Source organism: Hemitrygon akajei, chromosome 10, assembly GCF_048418815.1.
Source record: "Hemitrygon akajei chromosome 10, sHemAka1.3, whole genome shotgun sequence".
Lineage (NCBI taxonomy): Eukaryota > Metazoa > Chordata > Chondrichthyes > Myliobatiformes > Dasyatidae > Hemitrygon > Hemitrygon akajei.
In genome coordinates this window covers 90213706-90233705 of record NC_133133.1, presented here as the reverse complement: position 1 = coordinate 90233705, position 20000 = coordinate 90213706, and the positions used below count along the sequence as shown (strand labels likewise).

At 42.8% G+C, this 20000-nt stretch overlaps 1 protein-coding gene across 4 annotated transcripts in view; it reads left to right on the top strand.

Moving 5' to 3' along the window:
* Positions 1-20000, top strand: part of LOC140734529 (sodium- and chloride-dependent neutral and basic amino acid transporter B(0+)-like) — a 141148-nt gene that overhangs the window by 95368 nt on the left and 25780 nt on the right. For all 4 annotated transcript variants that reach the window (XM_073058611.1, XM_073058612.1, XM_073058610.1 and 1 more), the window contains 3 exons: positions 8504-8629; positions 8824-8942; positions 11717-11816. In XM_073058611.1, the coding sequence (XP_072914712.1) occupies positions 8504-8629; positions 8824-8942; positions 11717-11816 (345 nt within the window). The remainder of the gene's footprint in view (positions 1-8503; positions 8630-8823; positions 8943-11716; positions 11817-20000) is intronic.

Below are 20000 nucleotides of genomic sequence, written 5' to 3'. Positions count from 1 at the left end.
TTCCAGTTTACAAGGAGAAGGTCAGGCAGTGGGGCTGAAGATGGGGAAAAAACAAGATCAGCCATGATTGAATGGTGCAGACTCGATGGACCAAATGGACTAATTCTGCTCCTATGTCTTATGATCTAAGCATGAATTAGACAGGATAGAGTTAAATAAAGTACTGAATTAGAACATAAGCAATAAGCACAGGAATATGCTATTTGACTTCTTGAGCTTCTTTCACTATTCAACAAGATCCTGAGTAATCTTTCACACTCTTCACAATGTTCTGATCTTTTCATTACATCTGCAGACCCTATAATATCTAGAAATGTGTTAATCTGGATTTTAGATGCTATCATTAACAGAGCTAGCACAGCTCCCCCGGGGTAAAGAGTTCCAAGAGTTCACACTCTCCTTATGAAGTGAAGTAATAGCTCCTTACTTCAGTCCTAAATGGTAGACTTTTTATTTTAAGTTTAGATTCAGTGGCCACTTTATTAGATACCTTCTGTACCTAATAAAGTGGCCACTGAGTGTATGTCACAATTCTTCCCCGTTTTGATGTTTGGTCTGAACAACAACTGAAACTTTTAACCATGTCTGCATGCTTTTAATCATTGAGTTCCTGCCACATGATTGACTGACTAGATATTTGCATTAATGAGCAGGTGGACCTAATAAAGTGGCCATTAAGTATAGGATTCCTGATTTTGAACTTCTTAGTCAGTGGAACATATCCCATTGTGTCCTGCAAGTATTCTGTCTAGTTCTGTGATGTCACTTCTCATTCTTCTAGATTCAGTAAAAGAGAGGTAGAAACTATTCAGTCTGTGCTCATATGGTAGATTGGTCATCATATGAACCCGTCTGATGAATGTTTCAGCACTCCCACAGCTTGGTATGGTAGCTGTTCTGCCCAAGAACAAGAAATTATGGAAAGTTAGAACCATAGAACCATAGAACACTACAGCACAGTACAGGCCCTTCAGCCCTCCATGTTGTGCTGACCCATATAATCCTTAAAAAAAAGTACCAAACCCACACTACCACATAACCCTCCATTTTTCTTTCATCCATGTGCCTGTCCAAGAGGCTCTTAAATACCCCTAATGTTTAAGTCTTCACCACCATCCCTGGCAAGTCATTCCAGGTACTCACAACCCTCTGTGTAAAAAAACTTACCCCTGATGTCTCCCCTAAACTTCCCTCCCTTAATTTTTTACATATGCCCTCTGGTGTTTGCTATTGGTCCCCTGGGAAACAGGTACTGACTATCCACCCTATCTATGCCTCTCATAATCTTGTAGACCTCTATCAAATCCCCTCTCATTCTTCTACACTCCAAAGAGAAAAGTCCCAGCTCTGCTAACCTTGCTTCATATGACTTGTTCTCCAATCCAGGCAACATCCTGGTAAATCTCCTCTGCACCCTCTCCATAGCTTCCACATCCTTCCTATAATGAGATGACCAGAATTGAACACAATACTCTAAGTGCGGTCTCACCAGAGATTTGTAGAGTTACAACATGACCTCTCTACTCTTGAACTCAATCCCCCTGTTAATGAAGCCTAGCATCCCATAAGCCTTCTTAACTACCCTATCAACCTGTGCAGCAACCTTGAGGGATGTATGGATTTGAACCCCAAGGTCCTTTTGTTCATCCACACTCTTAAGTAACTGACCATTTATCCTGTACTCAGTCTTCTGGTTTGTCCTTCCAAAATGCATCACCTCATTCTTGTCCAGATTGAACTCCATCTGCCATTTTTCTGCCCAACTCTGCAGCCTGTCTATATCCTCTTGTAACCTTCAACCACCTATATCTCCATCCACAACTCCTCCAATCTTCGTGTCATCCACATCCTTCCACCTCTACATCCAGGTCATTTATAAAAATCACAAATAGCAGGAGTCCCAGGACAGATCCCTATGGCACTCCACTAGTTACCAACCTCCAGGCAGAATACTTTCCTTCCACAATTACCCTCTGCTTTTTCCTTTAAGCCAATTGTTTATCCAAACAGCCAAGGTTCCACTTATCCCATGCCTCATGACTTTCTGGATGAGTCTCTCATGAGGGACCTTGTCAAATGCTTTGCTAAAGTCTATGTAGACCACATCCACTGCCCTACCCTCATCAATTTCAAGTTGTGGACACCACCGGGTCCATCACAAAAACCAGTCTCCCCTCCATGGTCTCGGTCTATACTTCTCACTTCCTCGGACAAGCAGCCAGTATAAATAAAGATCTCCCCTACCTTGGACATTCTTTCTTTACCCTTCCTTTACCAAGCAGTATTTGCAAAAACTCACACCAGGCTCAAGGACACCTTCTATCCCACCGTTACACGATTCATTAATGTATGTCTTGTACATTAGTGATGAAATCTTGATTCTATCATCTACCTTAAGAATGGCTCTTGCACCTTATTGTCCACCTGCACTGCATTTCCTCTGTAACTATTAACATAGCATTACATCCTGCATTCGGTAATTTTCGTTCCCTTGTATTTCCTTGTACCAGAATGTACGTCTGTGTGGCTGGTATACAAAACTACGTCTTTCAGCACATCTTAGTACATGTGCCTATGATATACCAATTGCAATAGCAGGGGGAAACGTACTCAATTGTTTCCAAGGGTAGAGTGGTCCAAAACTACAGACCATAGGTTTTATCACAAAGAAATTGATGTTTTTGGAAAAAGCAGCTAAAAGAGGTGATAAGGGACAGGTAAGTTTACAATGATTAAAAAATAATTAAGACACATATATGGATAGGAAATGTTCAGGGAGAAAGAGGCCAGATGCAGGCAAATTGGATACCCATATATAGGCCTATTGGATGGCATGGACAAATTGCTCTGAAGCAGCTTTGCCAACCTGGGATGTATGGACTCTTTGCTGAATGGTATTGGTCCATGGCATTAAAAAGTTTGGGATCCCCTGCTCTAAAGGGTTTTTTTCCATGTGGTGTGGACACCACAAATTTATAAATAGTGCAAATTCCTGTCCCATGAAGATCTGAACATTTTATATTGCAGGACAAAGTTTAATAACTAATCTCTTCAATCTGCAGAAACTCTAGCCATCATTCATCATCAATGGCAGCACAATATAGTCCAACCACCATTTAAAGCGTACTTCAGTGCTTGAATTTGACTTCCTAACAAAATTGCTGCTCTGCATCCTGGTGCTTAATTTTTAAGTCACTAAATGACAATCCACTAGATTATAATTATGGACATAATGGATGCTAATTTCAGAGAGATGAACGTTTACAAGCATTTGTTTTACCTCTTAATAAATTTCAATCAACTATTGTTGAAATGATTGAGGTTAGAGTATTTGCATATCCATACTAATAGATTCAGATTCTACCTGCAAAATTGTATGGATGAAATTGTTGATCAAAGTACTTTTATTTTACCATCTTAAACAAGTATTAATATGAACGGCCAACATGTTTAGGAAGCAGTGGAAATATGCAGTAATTAGCCTGTCAACTTATGCCATTCCATACTTTTCATAAGATAGTAGCTTCTTAGTCTTCTGTCTCCTTTGAAATCTGATTTTATTTCCACCGCTCATGCCCAATGACCATATTTGCTGAAGCCAAGACTGGCAATTTGTATAAAAAAAAACACAAAATGCTACAGCACCACATCAGGCCCTTCTGACAATGATAGCCATGCTGCTAATCCAAACTAATCCTCCCTTCATATGATCTAAGTTACTTTGTTCCCTCGCCTGGTCGTGCGCTTGACTGTCTAAATTCCTCTGAAACATTGCTATCATTTCTGCTTCCACACTACCCTTGGCAGAGCATCCTAGGTACCTTGCTCTCTCTGTGTAAAAGAGTTTCCATCACAAATGTCCTTTAAATTTTTCCCCCTCTCAGCTCAAATCTATGCCCTCTAGTATTTGATATGGGAAAAAGGTTCCACCCACCCGATCTTTTCCTCTCACAATCTTATACACTTATCAGGTCGCTCCTCAGCCTCCAACACTCTAGAGAAAGCATCTGCTTTTGTCCAACTTCTCCATTTCGCTCATACTCTTTAATCTAGGCAACATTTTCAGCATTCTCTCCAAAGATTCCACATCGTTCCTGTAAAGTGATAACCAGAAGTGTACCAAATGTGACCTAACCAAGTTTTACAGAGCAGCAATATGACTTGCTGACCTTTGTACTCAACAGCTTAATCAATGAAGGCAATTATGCAATTTAACTTCTTAAACACCTTAACTATTTGCATTGCCACTTTCAGAGAGCTGTGGACTTGCACCCCAAAATCCCTCTGTGCATCAGTACTCCTACAGATCCTGCCATCTACTGTGTATTTTTCTTTAACCTCACACTTGTCTGGAGTAAATTCCATCTGGTGTTTCATGGTTCACGTGTCCTGCTCAATCCTTTAACAACTTTCCTCACTATCCACAACTCTGCAATTTTTTTCAATATTCATATTGCACTAATCAGCCCGCAATATTATTGCCCATTTCATATACATGAGGTCCTAACACTGATTTTTGCACAACTCTGCTGGTTACACACCTCCAGTCAGAATAACAATGCTCTGTCTTATATGGCTATGGCTAAGTTGATTTTGAATCCAATCTACCAAGTCTCCATGTATCACATATGCCTTAATATTCTGGATCAGATTCCCAAGAGGCACTTTCCCCACAAAATTTAGTATTATCCTTATCCATTTCAATTGTAAAACTTGCATACAAATCATAAAACTTTCAAAAAAAACTTACAAAAGCATATGAGATGACATTTTAGATCAGCTTGTAGTTGATCCCACTCTTGAAAGGCAATTCAGATTTGGCACTGTATAAAGAACTGGATTTAATTAGGGAGCATAAGGTAAAGAAACCCATAGTATATATCATAGAATTCACCCTGCAGTTTGAGAGGGAAAACTAAATCCAGGTGTATTGGTATTACAGTTCAGAAATGTTAACTCCAGAGGCATGAGAGAGGCACCTGCCAACGTTAATTGGAAAGGGATATTAGAACGGACACTTCTTACAGAAGAAGCATTCTAAATGAGGCAATAGTGGCTGACAAGGCAAGTTAAAGACAACATAAAAGCAAAAGATAAGACATACAATACATCAAAAAACAGTGGGAGGCTCCAGGATCGGGAAGCTTTTAAAAACAAACCAAAGGCACTTAATAGGGTAACCATGAAATATGAAGGTAACTTGGCCAGTAATATAACAAAGGATACCAAGAGTTTTTCTTTCCAGGTACATAGAGGGAAAGAGAGGCAGGAATGGATATCGGAACACTGGAAAATGGTGCTGGAGAGATAGTAATGGGGACAAAGAAATAGCAGATGAATTCAATAAGTATTTTGTGTCAGGCTGCACTGTGGAAGACACCAGAAGCAAAGAAGAAATTCAAGAGAATCAGAGGACAGAAAATAATGTAGTTGCTATCACTGAGGAGAACTTGCTTGAGAAGCAGAAAGGTCTGAAGTAGATTCGTCACTTGGACTAGATGGACTACACCCCAGTGTTCTGAAGGAGATAGCTGAAGAGATGGTGATGGTATTAATAGCCATCTTTCAAGAAACACTAGTTTCTGCAATGGTTCCAGAGGACTATAATAAAACAAAACTCGCTCCACTCATTAAAGAAGAAGGGAGGTAAAAGTCAAAAATTAAAGGCCAGTTAGCCCGACTTCAGTGGTTGGCAAGATGTTAGAGTCCATATTAATGATGAGGTTTCAGGGTACTTGAGAGCACATGATAAAACAGATGGAACTCAGCATAAGGGAAAACCCTGTCTCTCAAATCTTTTGGAATTGTTTGAGGAAATAGCAGACAGGATAGACAAAGCAGTGGATGTTGTTTTCTTTGACTTTCAGAAGGCTTTTGACCAGGTGCCACACTTGAGTGTAAAGCAAGTTAAAAGCTGGTTTAGCAATACTCTGAATACTCTTTAAACATCCCCCCAGCTCAAAACTATCCTCTCTAATAATTGACATTCCCACCCTAGGAAAAAGGCTTTACCTACCTTATCTATGCCTTTCAAAATCTTATGCACTTGTATTGGTCCATTCCTCAGCCTCCAACACTCCATAGAAAACATCCAAATCTGGCTGACTAGCAAGAGGCAAAGAGTGGGAGTAAATGGGAACTTTTCTATTTGGCTGCTGGTGTCAAAACAATTTCCCACAGGGAGTCTGTGTTGTGTCTGCTACTTTTCACATTAAATGTTAGTGATCTGGATGACAGAATTGATGGCTCTGTGTCCAAGTTTGCGGATGATGCAAAGATACAGGGGCAAATAATAGTGAGGAAGCAGAGTCTGCAGAAGGATTAGGACAGATGAGGAGAATGGGCAAAGAAGTGGCAATGGAATATAGTGTAGGGAAGTGTACTGTCATGCACTTTGGTAGAAGGTATAATGGCTAGAGACCATTTTCTACATGGGGAGCAAATTGAGAAATCAGAGGTGCAAATGGATATGGGAGTCTTAATGCAGCATTCCTTAAAGGTAGAGTGGGTAGTATGGAAGACAAATGTAATGTTAGCATTTATTTCAAGAGGACTTGAATATACAAGCAAGGATGTATTGCTGAGGCTTTATAAGGCACTGGTCAATCTGCATTTGGATTACTGAGAGCAGTTCTTGGCTCCTTATCAGCAAAAGGATGTGGCATTGGAGAGTTTCTATAGGAGGTTCATGAGAATGAGCCCAGGCACGAAATGATTAATGCATGAGGAACATTTGATGGATCTGGGCCTGTACTTGCTGGAATTTCAATCAATAAGGTCAGATCTCATCGAAACATATCAAACATATCGTTCACGGGCACTAGTCCATTGTGTGGGGCCTGTCAGCAATGGCAACTGAGCTTGGCGAACTAAATAAAAGTACAGAAGGAATAAGCGGAGCGGCCATTGTCAGGAGTAGGCCAGTGGCCAGAGTAGAAGTGACAGGCTTTTGCTCATTCAGGCTTCGGCAAAAGCCGGCTTTAGCAAGGTAAGTAGACTTCGCTTTTGGCTTTTCTTTACATTTTTTTAGGAATAGAGAGCATGTCAGTACGGTTAATATTTTGCTATGGGTGTTGGATCTGGAAATCCTTGAAATCTTCCACTCTCCCAGATGGCCATATCTGCTCCTGGTGCACTGAGATGCAGTTTCTGAGACTGAGTGTTAGGGATCTGGAGCTGCGGCTCGAGGACCTACAGCTTACTAGGGACAGAGAACAGGATCACAAAATCACAAGACAAAGGAGCAGAAGTAGGCCATTCAGCCCATTGAGTGCTCCGCCACTCCACCATGAGCTAAACTATTCTCCCATCTAGTTCCAATTTCCAGCTTGTTCCCCATATTCCTTGATACCCTGACTAATTAGATACCCTGTCAATCTCCTCCTTAAAAACCCTCAATGATTGGGCCTCCACAGCTGTATGTGGCAACGAATTCCATAAATCCACGACCTTCTGGCTAAAAAAAATTCTCCTCATCTCTTTTTTAAATGGGTACCCTCTAATTCTAAGACTGTCGCCTCTTGTCCTGGACTCACCCATCAAGGGAAACAGCCTTTCCACATCTACTCTGTCCAACCCTTTCAACATTCAAAATGTTTCTATTAAATCCCCTCTCATTCTTCTATACTCTAATGTGTACAGTCCAAGAGCCAACAAATGTTCCTCATATGTTAGCCCCTGCATTCCAGGAATCGTAGATCTTCTCTGAACTCTCTCCAACATCAGTACATCGCTTCTAAGGTGGGGGGAGTGGGGTTTGATGTTTGATATTTGTTTTTGATCAGGTTGGTTCCACGGTTCTTCATTGTTTCATGACTGTGGGGAAGATGAACTTCAGGGTTGTATACCGCATACATAATTAGATAAAAATGTGCTCTGAATCTTGAGTCCTTACTTTTACTGTAAGTTCCAATTAACACATTACATTAGTCTTGACATATTAAATAAATACAATATATAGAAAACTGACCTTACACACAGCAACACAAGCAGTAATAGACAAGATGTCTGCTACAAACAACACCAAATGTTCAATTCTATTCCAAATAATGAAATTAAGAGTCATATAAAGATACTCCGAAGAAACAGGCCCCTTGGCCCACTGAATCGACAACAACTATATAAAACACCCATTGCACTAATCCGGTTTTTCATGTTATTCAGGCGCCCATCAATTCTCCCAGATTCTATGGCTCACCTGCACTCTAGGCAACAATTTACCTAACAACCTCTGTATCTTTGGAAAATGGAAAGAAACTTGAGCACGGTGACAAAGAGAATGTTCAAGCTCCACACAGAAAGTACCAAAGTCTGGTTTCTGGTGCTGTGGGGCTGTGCTTCTACCAGCTGGGCCACTGTGCCACTCTTAAAAATTAGGTGCTTCACATGATAGAACTTTTACTATCTGTTTTACACCAATGATAAATTTCTACCTTCATCAGTTAATGGTATATCTCTATTAGGCACTACTAACTTAACAATTTCAATTTTATCCATCATTTAGGTATTGACTTGGCTTTCATTGCCTACCCAGTGGCTCTTGGACAGCTGCCGTGGGCACCTCTATGGTCCGCATTGTTTTTCCTCATGCTGGTCACCTTGGGACTTGACACTCAATTTGCAAGTTTAGGTAACAGGATTATTGTTTTACTCAACTCTGACTATACCAACATGCTTCTTTCCATTGTTATAAAGGAAACTCTATTTAAAGACTTACTTTGATTATGTAGGATGAAAACTAAATATGCGTCTGTTCTCCGCTTGTTGTCTCACTGCAATAAAGGATACTTCCATGTGATCTTATTTATTTTTGTATTTCATCAGAAACAATTATAACGACATTGATGGACCACTTCCCCAAGTTTCTGCAATCAAAGCGGCTTTATGCGATATCTGCTGTTTGTTTATTAGTTTATCTCGTTGGACTTGTATGCGTGACCCAGGTGTGCTCTTGTTCGATGAAAAGTATGAATCTGTCTACAGTTCTGTTTATAACTCCATCAATTTATAAATTCCACCACAATATGGTGTTGGTACTGCAGTGAGATTGGAATTAGAGAGCTAATCACTTGAACAAAAGAGACAAGGGCTTGAGTTCAAATCCCACTATCACAGGCAGAATTTTTAAACTAGTTAATAATCTGTAATTAACAAAACACAAGCATAAAACCATCAGATTGTCATTTAAAACCTGTCAATCTTGTTAATATCCTAGAAGAAAGGAATTCTGCCATTCTTATCTAATCTATCCTACACCTGACTCGAAACACACAACATGGTCGTTAAAAGGCCCTCAGTTCAGGAGCAATGAGGATGGGTGTTGGGGAACACTGAGTGCAAAGCACAGTTCAAATCCTTCAGCTTACCATGTTGTACCAATAAATCTTACCCTTCCCTCCACATTTCTTTCATCGAGATGCCATCTAAGGAGTTTCTTACATGATACTAATTAGTAACATCTACTATCACACCAACAGCGCATTCCAGGCACTTCCCACTTTGTGTAAAAAAAACTATCTCTGACATCCCCAGAAAGTACCCTCCACTAACTTTACAGAAATGTCCTCTGGTATCTTCCAATGCCACCTTGGTGAAAAGGGCCTGGTTGTCCATTCTCTTGATACCTCTTACCACCTTACGCATCTCTATCAAGTCAACTCTCATCCTCTTTCACTCCAAAGGGGAAAGGGCCTCATTCCACCTTTCCTCATAAGACATGTTCTCTCATCCAGGCAGGGTCCTGGTAAATTCCTGCACGCTCTCTAATGCTCTCTCACCCTTTTAATAATGAAGCAACCAGACCTGAACACAATTCTTCAATTATGGTCTAACCAGGGTTTTTGTAGAGCTGCAAAAATACCTCCTGACCAATAAAAGCCAATACTTCATAGGCCTTTCTTATTAGGAGTTTGAAGCGATTTGGCTTGTCAACAAATACACTCAGAAACTTCTATAGCTGTACCGTGGAGAGCATTCTGACAGGCTGCATCACTGTCTGGTATGGAGGGGCTACTGCACAGGTCCAAAAGAAGCTGCAGAAGGTTGTAAATCTAGTCAGCTCTATCTTGGGTACTGTCCTACAAAGTACCCAGGACATCTTTAGGGAGCGGTGTCTCAGAAAGGCAGCGTCCATTATTAAGGACCTCCAGCACCCAGGGCATGCCCTTTTCTCACTGTTACCATCAGGTAGGAGGTACAGAAGCCTAAAGGTACACACTCAGCGATTCAGGAACAGCTTCTTCCCTTCTGCCATCCATTTCCTGAATGGACTTTGATGCTTTGGACACTATCTCACTTCTTTAATATATAGTATTTCTGTTTTTGCACATTTTAATAATCTATTCAATATGTGTAATTTACTTGTTTATTTATTATGTCTTATTTTATTTATTACTTTTTTTCTGTCTCTCCTAGATTATGTATTGCATTGAACTGCTGCTGCACATCACATGCTGGTGATAATAAATCTGATTCTGATATATAACTCTCACTTCAGCTAGTGACTTAATATAGCCCCTGGCCAGGCCAAATTTAAGAAATCTCGTTTGGGTGGGTACTGCGCGATGTGATTCGTTACAAATCGGTACCGCAAAATGACAAACAGTACACAATATGACATTAAACGATTAAGCTTTATAATTCTTACTTTGACTATATGGTTAGTAAAGAAACAAAAAAGAGGGTTCAATCTTATTAAACAGTCTGTTGCGCAACGTTGGAGCTCACTGATGAGCTGATCATCCTCCGACTGTCACTGCCCTTCGGACCCTCAATCCAAGTACATTTATTTATTTAAATAGTTGAGTAAGTAGTGCAACAAAACAGAAATAAAGTAGTAGTGAGGTAGTGTTCATGGAGTATTCTGTTCAGCTCTGTTTGCCTCATCCTCAGGAATGACGTGGAAGCTCTGGAGAGAGTGCAGCAGAGACTTATCAAAACACTGCCTGGATCACAGAACACATCTTCTGAGGAAAGGTTGAACAAAACCTCTTTGAAGTAAAGGAGCATCAAAGGCAACTTGATAGAGGTGTATAAGATTATAAGGTGCACAGAAAGAGTGGACAGCCAGTGGTTACCCCGCCCCCCCCAAAGTAGCAAAGGACAACATGAAAGAATATACTTTGAAAATGATCTGAGCAAAGTATAGTGGGATGTCAGTTCTGGACATGGTAGCAGGGGCAGATACAGTAAGGACGTTTAAGAATCTCTTAGGTAGGCATATGAAGGAAAGAGAAATGGAAGGTTAAGTGTTATGAAAAATGTTAATCATGTGCCAAAAAGCCTGTACTGTTCCATGTCTGTGTTCTAGGATGTACATATGAATGTCAATTAACCTGAAGCAGAGATACTTGGTGTTAACAAAATCTCCAGAGGAGTGTTATGGTGTCTTGGCTTCTCCTTCAAGCAATATACCAAGCTATTAAAGGGATGCAGGGAAAAGTTTCACGGATAATCTCAGAACAAGAGAATGAACACAAATCAAGCAAACATTAGGACTGTGTGAACATTTAAAAATTAATCCTATAGATGCTGGAAATAAGCATCAAAAAATATAAAACTCAAGACTTTGAGTGTTTCTAACATGTCCGATTGAACTGGAAGGCATCTGGTGGCATAAATGTGTTTTCCCTTTTTAATGTTCCATCAGCCTCTTAATTTGAACATTGAGTGTTTTGTATTTATCACCTGACATTTTCTAATTTCCATTTAATTTTAGGCTGGCATTTACTGGATAAATTTAATAGATTATTTCTGTACCGGAGGGATCCTTATATTATCAGCTCTAGTGGAACTCATTGGAATCAGCTGGATCTACGGTAAATACAAAGAGAAATAAAATACTGGACAACAAATTTTATTGCTTCCTCAGAAATTCTTTGTGGCAATAATAGACTGCTTGAAGCTGAACAAAAATATAATTTCAGACTACATGTATCACACGTTAATTTGGAGAAACAGAAATTGACTAATTGAATATTATGCATTTAATTGGATAACGGTGCTGATGCTTTGCAGTAGTTCAAGCAACCTAAAATGTTTTGTTCATGATTTTTCTTTGTACTCAGTGTCTAGAGCTTCTCATTAAGTCTCCAACAATAATCAACTAGCATTGATGGATTCCACTGGCCCTAAATTAGTTCCTGAATGACTGCAGTCTGCTGGTGAAACATTTCACTATGCTCATTGCTGACAGTGCCAAGATTTTCAGGGAAGAAGTCTGAATGGGAATGCAGAAAATGAATCTTTAATGAAAAGTTTTACTTCATGGTTTTGTATGCTTGAACCATGTTGTCAACCAGCTGCATGTTGTTTCGTGCTCTGTAGTTGCCAAGAAAATTTCCAACAACATTCTTGAAAGCCTTCCATGCAATTTTCTCCAGCCCCATGATAAGTTCTTCAAATTGCCTGTCATTGATGATCTTGTAGCAGTGTGCTACACACAGCGCTGGAATAATGACACGCAGTCGGTGAGTTGCAGTTGCGTAAAAGATTTAGTCAAACTTCGCGGCCTCGCTTTTAAGTCTTCCCGTTTCCACCCTCCCCGGGCGGGAATGCTGTATATGCATATTCACAGTCCCTTCCCTCGCGCGTGGGCTTTTCCCATTGCTGGTGAGGAAGGCCTGGCGTCCTTTTTGGGGCCGGCCTCTCTGTCGGTGTGCATCATTTTGTGAGCCGGTTCGAGTGTGCTGGGAAGTGGGTCACCACATAACCCCTCCCCAGAACCGGCGATACACCCCCCAATGTCCACAGTCTGAGTCGGCTTCTGTTTGGGAGGTCAGCCTCTGCGCCGCGGTGCCTGAGCTCCGACCGGCTGCGCCAAGTCCACATGGGCTGGTTTGAGTCAGTCCACTGTGAAAACCTCCACTTTCCCCCCAATGTCCAGCATGAATGTGGATCCGTTGTTCCTGATCACCTTAAACGGCCCCTCGTTGGGCCACTGTAGCGGTGCCCGATGTCCGCCCCGTCGTACAAAAACAAACTTACAGTGCTGCAGGTCTTTGGGTACGCAGGTTGGGTTCTGCCCATGCTGTGAAGTGGGTATGGGAGCCAGGTTACCAAGCCTCTCACGTAGTCTGTCCAGGACCGCTGCGGGTTCTTCCTCTTGCCCCCTTGGGGCTGGTATGAACTCTCCTCGGACGACCAGGGGTGCGCCGTACACCAACTCGGCCAACGAGGTGTGCAGATCCTCTTTGGGTGCCGTGCGGATTCCGAGCAGGACCCAGGGAAGTTTGTCCACCCAGTTAGGCCCTTTGAGGCGGGCCATGAGAGCCGACTTCAGGTGACGGTGGAAACGCTCCACTAGTCCGTTCGATTGTGGGTGGTAGGCAGTTGTGTGGTGCAGCTGTGTTCCCAAAAGGCTGGCCATAGCTGACCACAGGCTGGAGGTGAACTGGGCGCCTCTGTCAGAGGTAATGTGGGCCGGTACACCAAAGCGAGATACCCAGGTTGCAATCAGTGCTCCGGCGCAGGATTCGGAGGTGGTGTCGGTGAGCGGGACTGCCTCTGGCCATCTTGTGATCCAGTCTACAGTAGAAAGGAGGTGCCGCGCTCCTCGCGACACTGGCAGGGGCCCCATGATATCCACATGAATGTGGTCGAAACACCGGCGGGTGGGGTGGAACTGCTGCGGCAGGGCTTTGGTGTGCCGCTGTACCTTGGCTGTTTGGCAGTGCATGCACGTTTTGGCCCATTCACTGACCTGCTTGCGGAGTCTTTGCCAAACAAACCTGTTGGCTATCATCCAGATGGTTGACCTGATGGAGGGGTGTGCTAAGTTGTGAATGGAGTTGAAAACGCGCCGCCGCCAGGCTGCCGGGACGATGGGACGGGGTTGGCCAGTAGCTACATCACACAGTAGGGTCCTCTCACCTGGGCCTACAGGGAAGTCTTGGAGCTGCAAACCAGAGACTGCAGTTCTGTAACTAGGAATCTCATCATCTGCCTGCTGAGCCTCTGCCAGCGCTGCATTGACCACCCCCTGGGACAGGGCCTGGATGGTAGGTCTGGATAATGCGTCCGCCGCGATGTTATCCTTTCCCGAGACATGCCGGATGTCTGTCGTGTATTCGGAGATGTAGGACAGATGTCGCTGCTGGTGGGACGACCAGGGATCAGATACCTTCGTGAACACAAAGGTAAGTGGTTTGTGGTTCGGTGTGGTTGTGAATGCGGTGAAGGGCCTACCTTTTAAGTAGTACCTGAAATGCCGGATTGCCAGGTATAGCGCCAACAGCTCCCAGTCGAAAGCACTGTATTTGAGCTCGGGTGGTCGTAGGTGTTTGCTGAAGAACGCCAGGGGTTGCCAGCGACCCTCGATGAGTTGTTCCAGCACTCCACCGACTGATGTGTCGGATGCGTCCACTGTGAGGGTGGTAGGGACGTCTGTTCTGGAGTGCACTAGCATCACAGCGTTTGCCAAGGCTTCTTTGGTTTTAACCAAAGCGGCTGCAGCCTCTTGGTTAAGATAAGCAGCTTTGCCAACCTGGGATGCATGGACTCTTTGCTGAATGGTATTGGTCCATGGCATTAAAAAGTTTGGGATCCCCTGCTCTAAAGGGCCTTTTTCCATGTGGCACGTACACCACAAATTTATAAATAGTGCAAATTCCTGTCCCATGAAGATCTGAACATTTTATATTGCAGGACAAAGTTTAATAACTAATCTCTTCAATCTGCAGAAACTCTAGCCATCATTCATCATCAATGGCAGCACAATATAGTCCAACCACCATTTAAAGCGTACCTCAGTGCTTGAATTTGACTTCCTAACAAAATTGCTGCTCTGCATCCTGGTGCTTAATTTTTAAGTCACTAAATGACAATCCACTAGATTATAATTATGGACATAATGGATGCTAATTTCAGAGAGATGAATGTTTACAAGCATTTGTTTTACCTCTTAATAAATTTTAATCAACTATTGTTGAAATGATTGAGGTTAGAGTATTTGCATATCCATACTAATAGATTCAGATTCTACCTGCAAAATTGTATGGATGAAATTGTTGATCAAAGTACTTTTATTTTACCATCTTAAACAAGTATTAATATGAACAGCCAACATGTTTAGGAAGCAGTGGAAATATGCAGTAATTAGCCTGTCAACTTATGCCATTCCATACTTTTCATAAGATAGTAGCTTCTTAGTCTTCTGTCTCCTTTGAAATCTGATTTTATTTCCACCGCTCATGCCCAATGACCATATTTGCTGAAGCCAAGACTGGCAATTTGTATTAAAAAAAACACAAAATGCTACAGCACCACATCAGGCCCTTCTGACAATGATAGCCATGCTGCTAATCCAAACTAATCCTCCCTTCATATGATCTAAGTTACTTTGTTCCCTCGCCTGGTCGTGCGCTTGACTGTCTAAATTCCTCTGAAACATTGCTATCATTTCTGCTTCCACACTACCCTTGGCAGAGCATCCTAGGTACCTTGCTCTCTCTGTGTAAAAGAGTTTCCATCACAAATGTCCTTTAAACCTTTCCCCCTCTCAGCTCAAATCTATGCCCTCTAGTATTTGATATGGGAAAAAGGTTCCACCCACCCGATCTTTTCCTCTCACAATCTTATACACTTATCAGGTTGCTCCTCAGCCTCCAACACTCTAGAGAAAGCATCTGCTTTTGTCCAACTTCTCCATTTCGCTCATACTCTTTAATCTAGGCAACATTTTCAGCATTCTCTCCAAAGATTCCACATTGTTCCTGTAAAGTGATAACCAGAAGTGTACCAAATGTGACCTAACCAAGTTTTACAGAGCAGCAATATGACTTGCTGACCTTTGTACTCAACAGCTTAATCAATGAAGGCAATTATGCAATTTAACTTCTTAAACACCTTAACTATTTGCATTGCCACTTTCAGAGAGCTGTGGACTTGCACCCCAAAATCCGTCTGTGCATCAGTACTCCTACAGATCCTGCCATCTACTGTGTATTTTTCTTTAACCTCACACTTGTCTGGAGTAAATTCCATCTGGTGTTTCATGGTTCACGTGTCCTGCTCAATCCTTTAACAACTTTCTTCACTATCCACAACTCTGCAATTTTTTTCAATATTCATATTGCACTAATCAGCCCGCAATATTATTGCCCATTTCATATACATGAGGTCCTAACACTGATTTTTGCACAACTCTGCTGGTTACACACCTCCAGTCAGAATAACAATGCTCTGTCTTATATGGCTATGGCTAAGTTGATTTTGAATCCAATCTACCAAGTCTCCATGTATCACATATGCCTTAATATTCTGGATCAGATTCCCAAGAGGCACTTTCCCCACAAAATCTAGTATTATCCTTATCCATTTCAATTGTAAAACTTGCATACAAATCATAAAACTTTCAAAAAAAAACTTACAAAAGCATATGAGATGACATTTTAGATCAGCTTGTAGTTGATCCCACTCTTGAAAGGCAATTCAGATTTGGCACTGTATAAAGAACTGGATTTAATTAGGGAGCATAAGGTAAAGAAACCCATAGTATATATCATAGAATTCACCCTGCAGTTTGAGAGGGAAAACTAAATCCAGGTGTATTGGTATTACAGTTCAGAAATGTTAACTCCAGAGGCATGAGAGAGGCACCTGCCAACGTTAATTGGAAAGGGATATTAGAACGGACACTTTGGAGGTTGCAGGATCAGTTCTTACAGAAGAAGCATTCTAAATGAGGCAATAGTGGCTGACAAGGCAAGTTAAAGACAACATAAAAGCAAAAGATAAGACATACAATACATCAAAAAACAGTGGGAGGCTCCAGGATCGGGAAGCTTCTAAAAACAAACCAAAGGCACTTAATAGGGTAACCATGAAATATGAAGGTAACTTGGCCAGTAATATAACAAAGGATACCAAGAGTTTTTCTTTCCAGGTACATAGAGGGAAAGAGAGGCAGGAATGGATATCGGAACACTGGAAAATGGTGCTGGAGAGATAGTAATGGGGACAAAGAAATAGCAGATGATTTCAATAAGTATTTTGTGTCAGGCTGCACTGTGGAAGACACCAGAAGCAAAGAAGAAATTCAAGAGAATCAGAGGACAGAAAATAATGTAGTTGCTATCACTGAGGAGAACTTGCTTGAGAAGCAGAAAGGTCTGAAGTAGATTTGTCACTTGGACTAGATGGACTACACCCCAGTGTTCTGAAGGAGATAGCTGAAGAGATGGTGATGGCATTAATAGCCATCTTTCAAGAAACACTAGTTTCTGCAATGGTTCCAGAGGACTATAATAAAACAAAACTCGCTCCACTCATTAAGGAAGAAGGGAGGTAAAAGTCAAAAATTAAAGGCCAGTTAGCCCGACTTCAGTGGTTGGCAAGATGTTAGAGTCCATATTAATGATGAGGTTTCAGGGTACTTGAGAGCACATGATAAAACAGATGGAACTCAGCATAAGGGAAAACCCTGTCTCTCAAATCTTTTGGAATTGTTTGAGGAAATAGCAGACAGGATAGACAAAGCAGTGGATGTTGTTTTCTTTGACTTTCAGAAGGCTTTTGACCAGGTGCCACACTTGAGTGTAAAGCAAGTTAAAAGCTGGTTTAGCAATACTCTGAATACTCTTTAAACATCCCCCCAGCTCAAAACTATCCTCTCTAATAATTGACATTCCCACCCTGGGAAAAAGGCTTTACTTATAGTTTTGTCACTACAGGTAATGTCCTTGCCCTTACCCGATATCAGGGTGAACAGTGGGCGCATGATTCGGGGTGCTGAGGGAAGGAAACGGTGGTAGAAATACATCATACCCACAAATTCCTGCAGGCCTTTGAGTGTGTTGGGTCAGGGTGTTACGAATTCAGCAACAATAAATAAGTAAGTGTGGCAGGGTTTTTTTTAAACAAATAAAACATTAAACACTGAAAAACAAACCCCCAAAAAGTAAACAAACGACTAACGCAACCGGAAATCAGCTGCTGTGCGGCAGCTTAAACCGTTCTTAAAGCGATAAAGCTTAAACAGTTCTTAAAGGGATAAAGCGAAAACAGTTCTTAAAGCAATGTTGCAAAAGCAGTTCTTCAAGGTAGTACTGCAAAAGTTCAAAATGCTTACAGTCCATTAAAGGAGAGACTTTTTAAGACGATTTAAATTATCTTTCACGTCGTGTTATTGCGGTTCCCAGTCGAACTGTACTTTTCCCGGAGAATTTACGAAGATGAAAATGAAACGGCTTAAAGGCACTGACCTTTCCTTGACAAAACTGTACCCAACCCTTTCTGCTATTATTGCAGAAACACAGGCACAGCCAACGAATTCCTTCCAAATGAGGATCAAACAAGGTCGAACCTGTTTCACCGTCGAAATCGACTTTCCTTGATCTTTTAGCTCCCGAACTCCGATCTTCACTCTCCACTGATTTTTAACCGGCAGTATTATAAAGAAACTGCCGGCAATGACCTTTTAAACTTTAGGCATTAAATAAAACTCCACCTTTCAACCAAACTGCATCATAATATTGGACCACGCAGTGGCATGGAGCCAAAATGGCAAATCCAGCCACGAACTGCCCCTCCTCACAGGGAGGGGTCCTCCTTTTATACCCTGTTAAAAAAACTGTCACATGACCTCTACTGGCAGGAAAATGACATCACTCCACCATCATAAGACCATTACCTTAGGTCCAGTATAGCTTCAACACCACTGTCGTGTGAGAAGTACAAGATACCCACGGGTACGTAATGGGGGAAGTGGCAGACCGTTTCTACCTTGGCAGGCAGAGGGGTTGCCCCATCTTCAGTAATCCTGTGGCCCAGGAATCGATGGTGTCGAGCCCGAACTGGCATTTGGTTGGGTTGATTGTTAGGCCGTATTCACTCAGTCGGGCGTAGAGTTGACGGAGGTGGGACAGATGTTCCTGACGACTACTGCTGGCTATGAGGATGTCATCCAAATAGATGAATGCAAAGTCCAGGTCACGTCCCATCGCGTCCATGAGCCGCTGGAACATCTGTGTGACATTCTTTAGGCTGAACAGCATTTGGAGGAATTTGAAAAGGCCGAACGGAGTGATGAGTGCTGTTTTAGGGATGTCATCAGGATTTGATGGTATCCCCGGACGAGGTCTACCTTGGAAAAGAACCTTGCCCCATGCAGGTTTGCTGCAAAGTCCTGTATGTGCGGCACAGGGCAGTGGTCTGGAGTGGTAGCCTCGTTCAGTCTGCGGTAGTCGCCGCATGGTCTCCAACCCCCGGCTGCTTTGGGCACCATGTGCAGGGGGGAGGCCCATGGGCTGTCGGACCGCCGTATGATCCCCAATTCCTCTATCCTTTTGAACTCCTCCTTCGCCAGTCAGAGCTTCTCCGGGGGAAGCCTTCGAACACGGGCGTGGAGGGGTGGTCCCTGGGTCGGAATGTGGTGCTGTACTTCATGTCTGGGAATGGCTGCCGTGAACTGCGGTGCCAGAACTGATGGGAAGTCCACCAGGACTCTTGTGAATTCATTGTCGGACAGCATGATGGAGTCCAGGTAACTGGGCTGGCAATTTGGCTTCACCCAGGGAGAACATTTGAAAGGTCTCAGTGTGGACCTGTCTCTTCCCTTGCAGGTCAACCAGCAGGCTGTGAGCTCGCAAAAAATCTGCCCCCAGGAGTGGTTGGGCCACAGCGGCCAGTGTGAAGTCCCACGTGAACCGGCTGGAGCTGAACTGTAGCCGCACCGTACGGGTGCCGTAGGTCTTTACTGTGCTGCCGTTCGCGGCCCTCAGGGTGGGACCCGGTTCCCTGTTGCGGGTTTCGTAACTCGGAGGTAAGATGCTGATCTCAGCTCCAGTGTCGACCAAAAAACGACGTCCCGACTGTTTGTCCCAGACATACAGGAGGCTATCCTGATGGCCAGCCGCCATAGCCATCAGCGGCAGCTGTCCCTGGCGTTTCCCAGGAAGTTGCAGGGCGGGCTACAGCGGTGGGCTTCTGTGCCCCACCACTGGTGGTAGAAGCACTGGTGTTCGTTGGCCTCCACACTCCTGCCTCTGGGGTTAGTGGGCTCA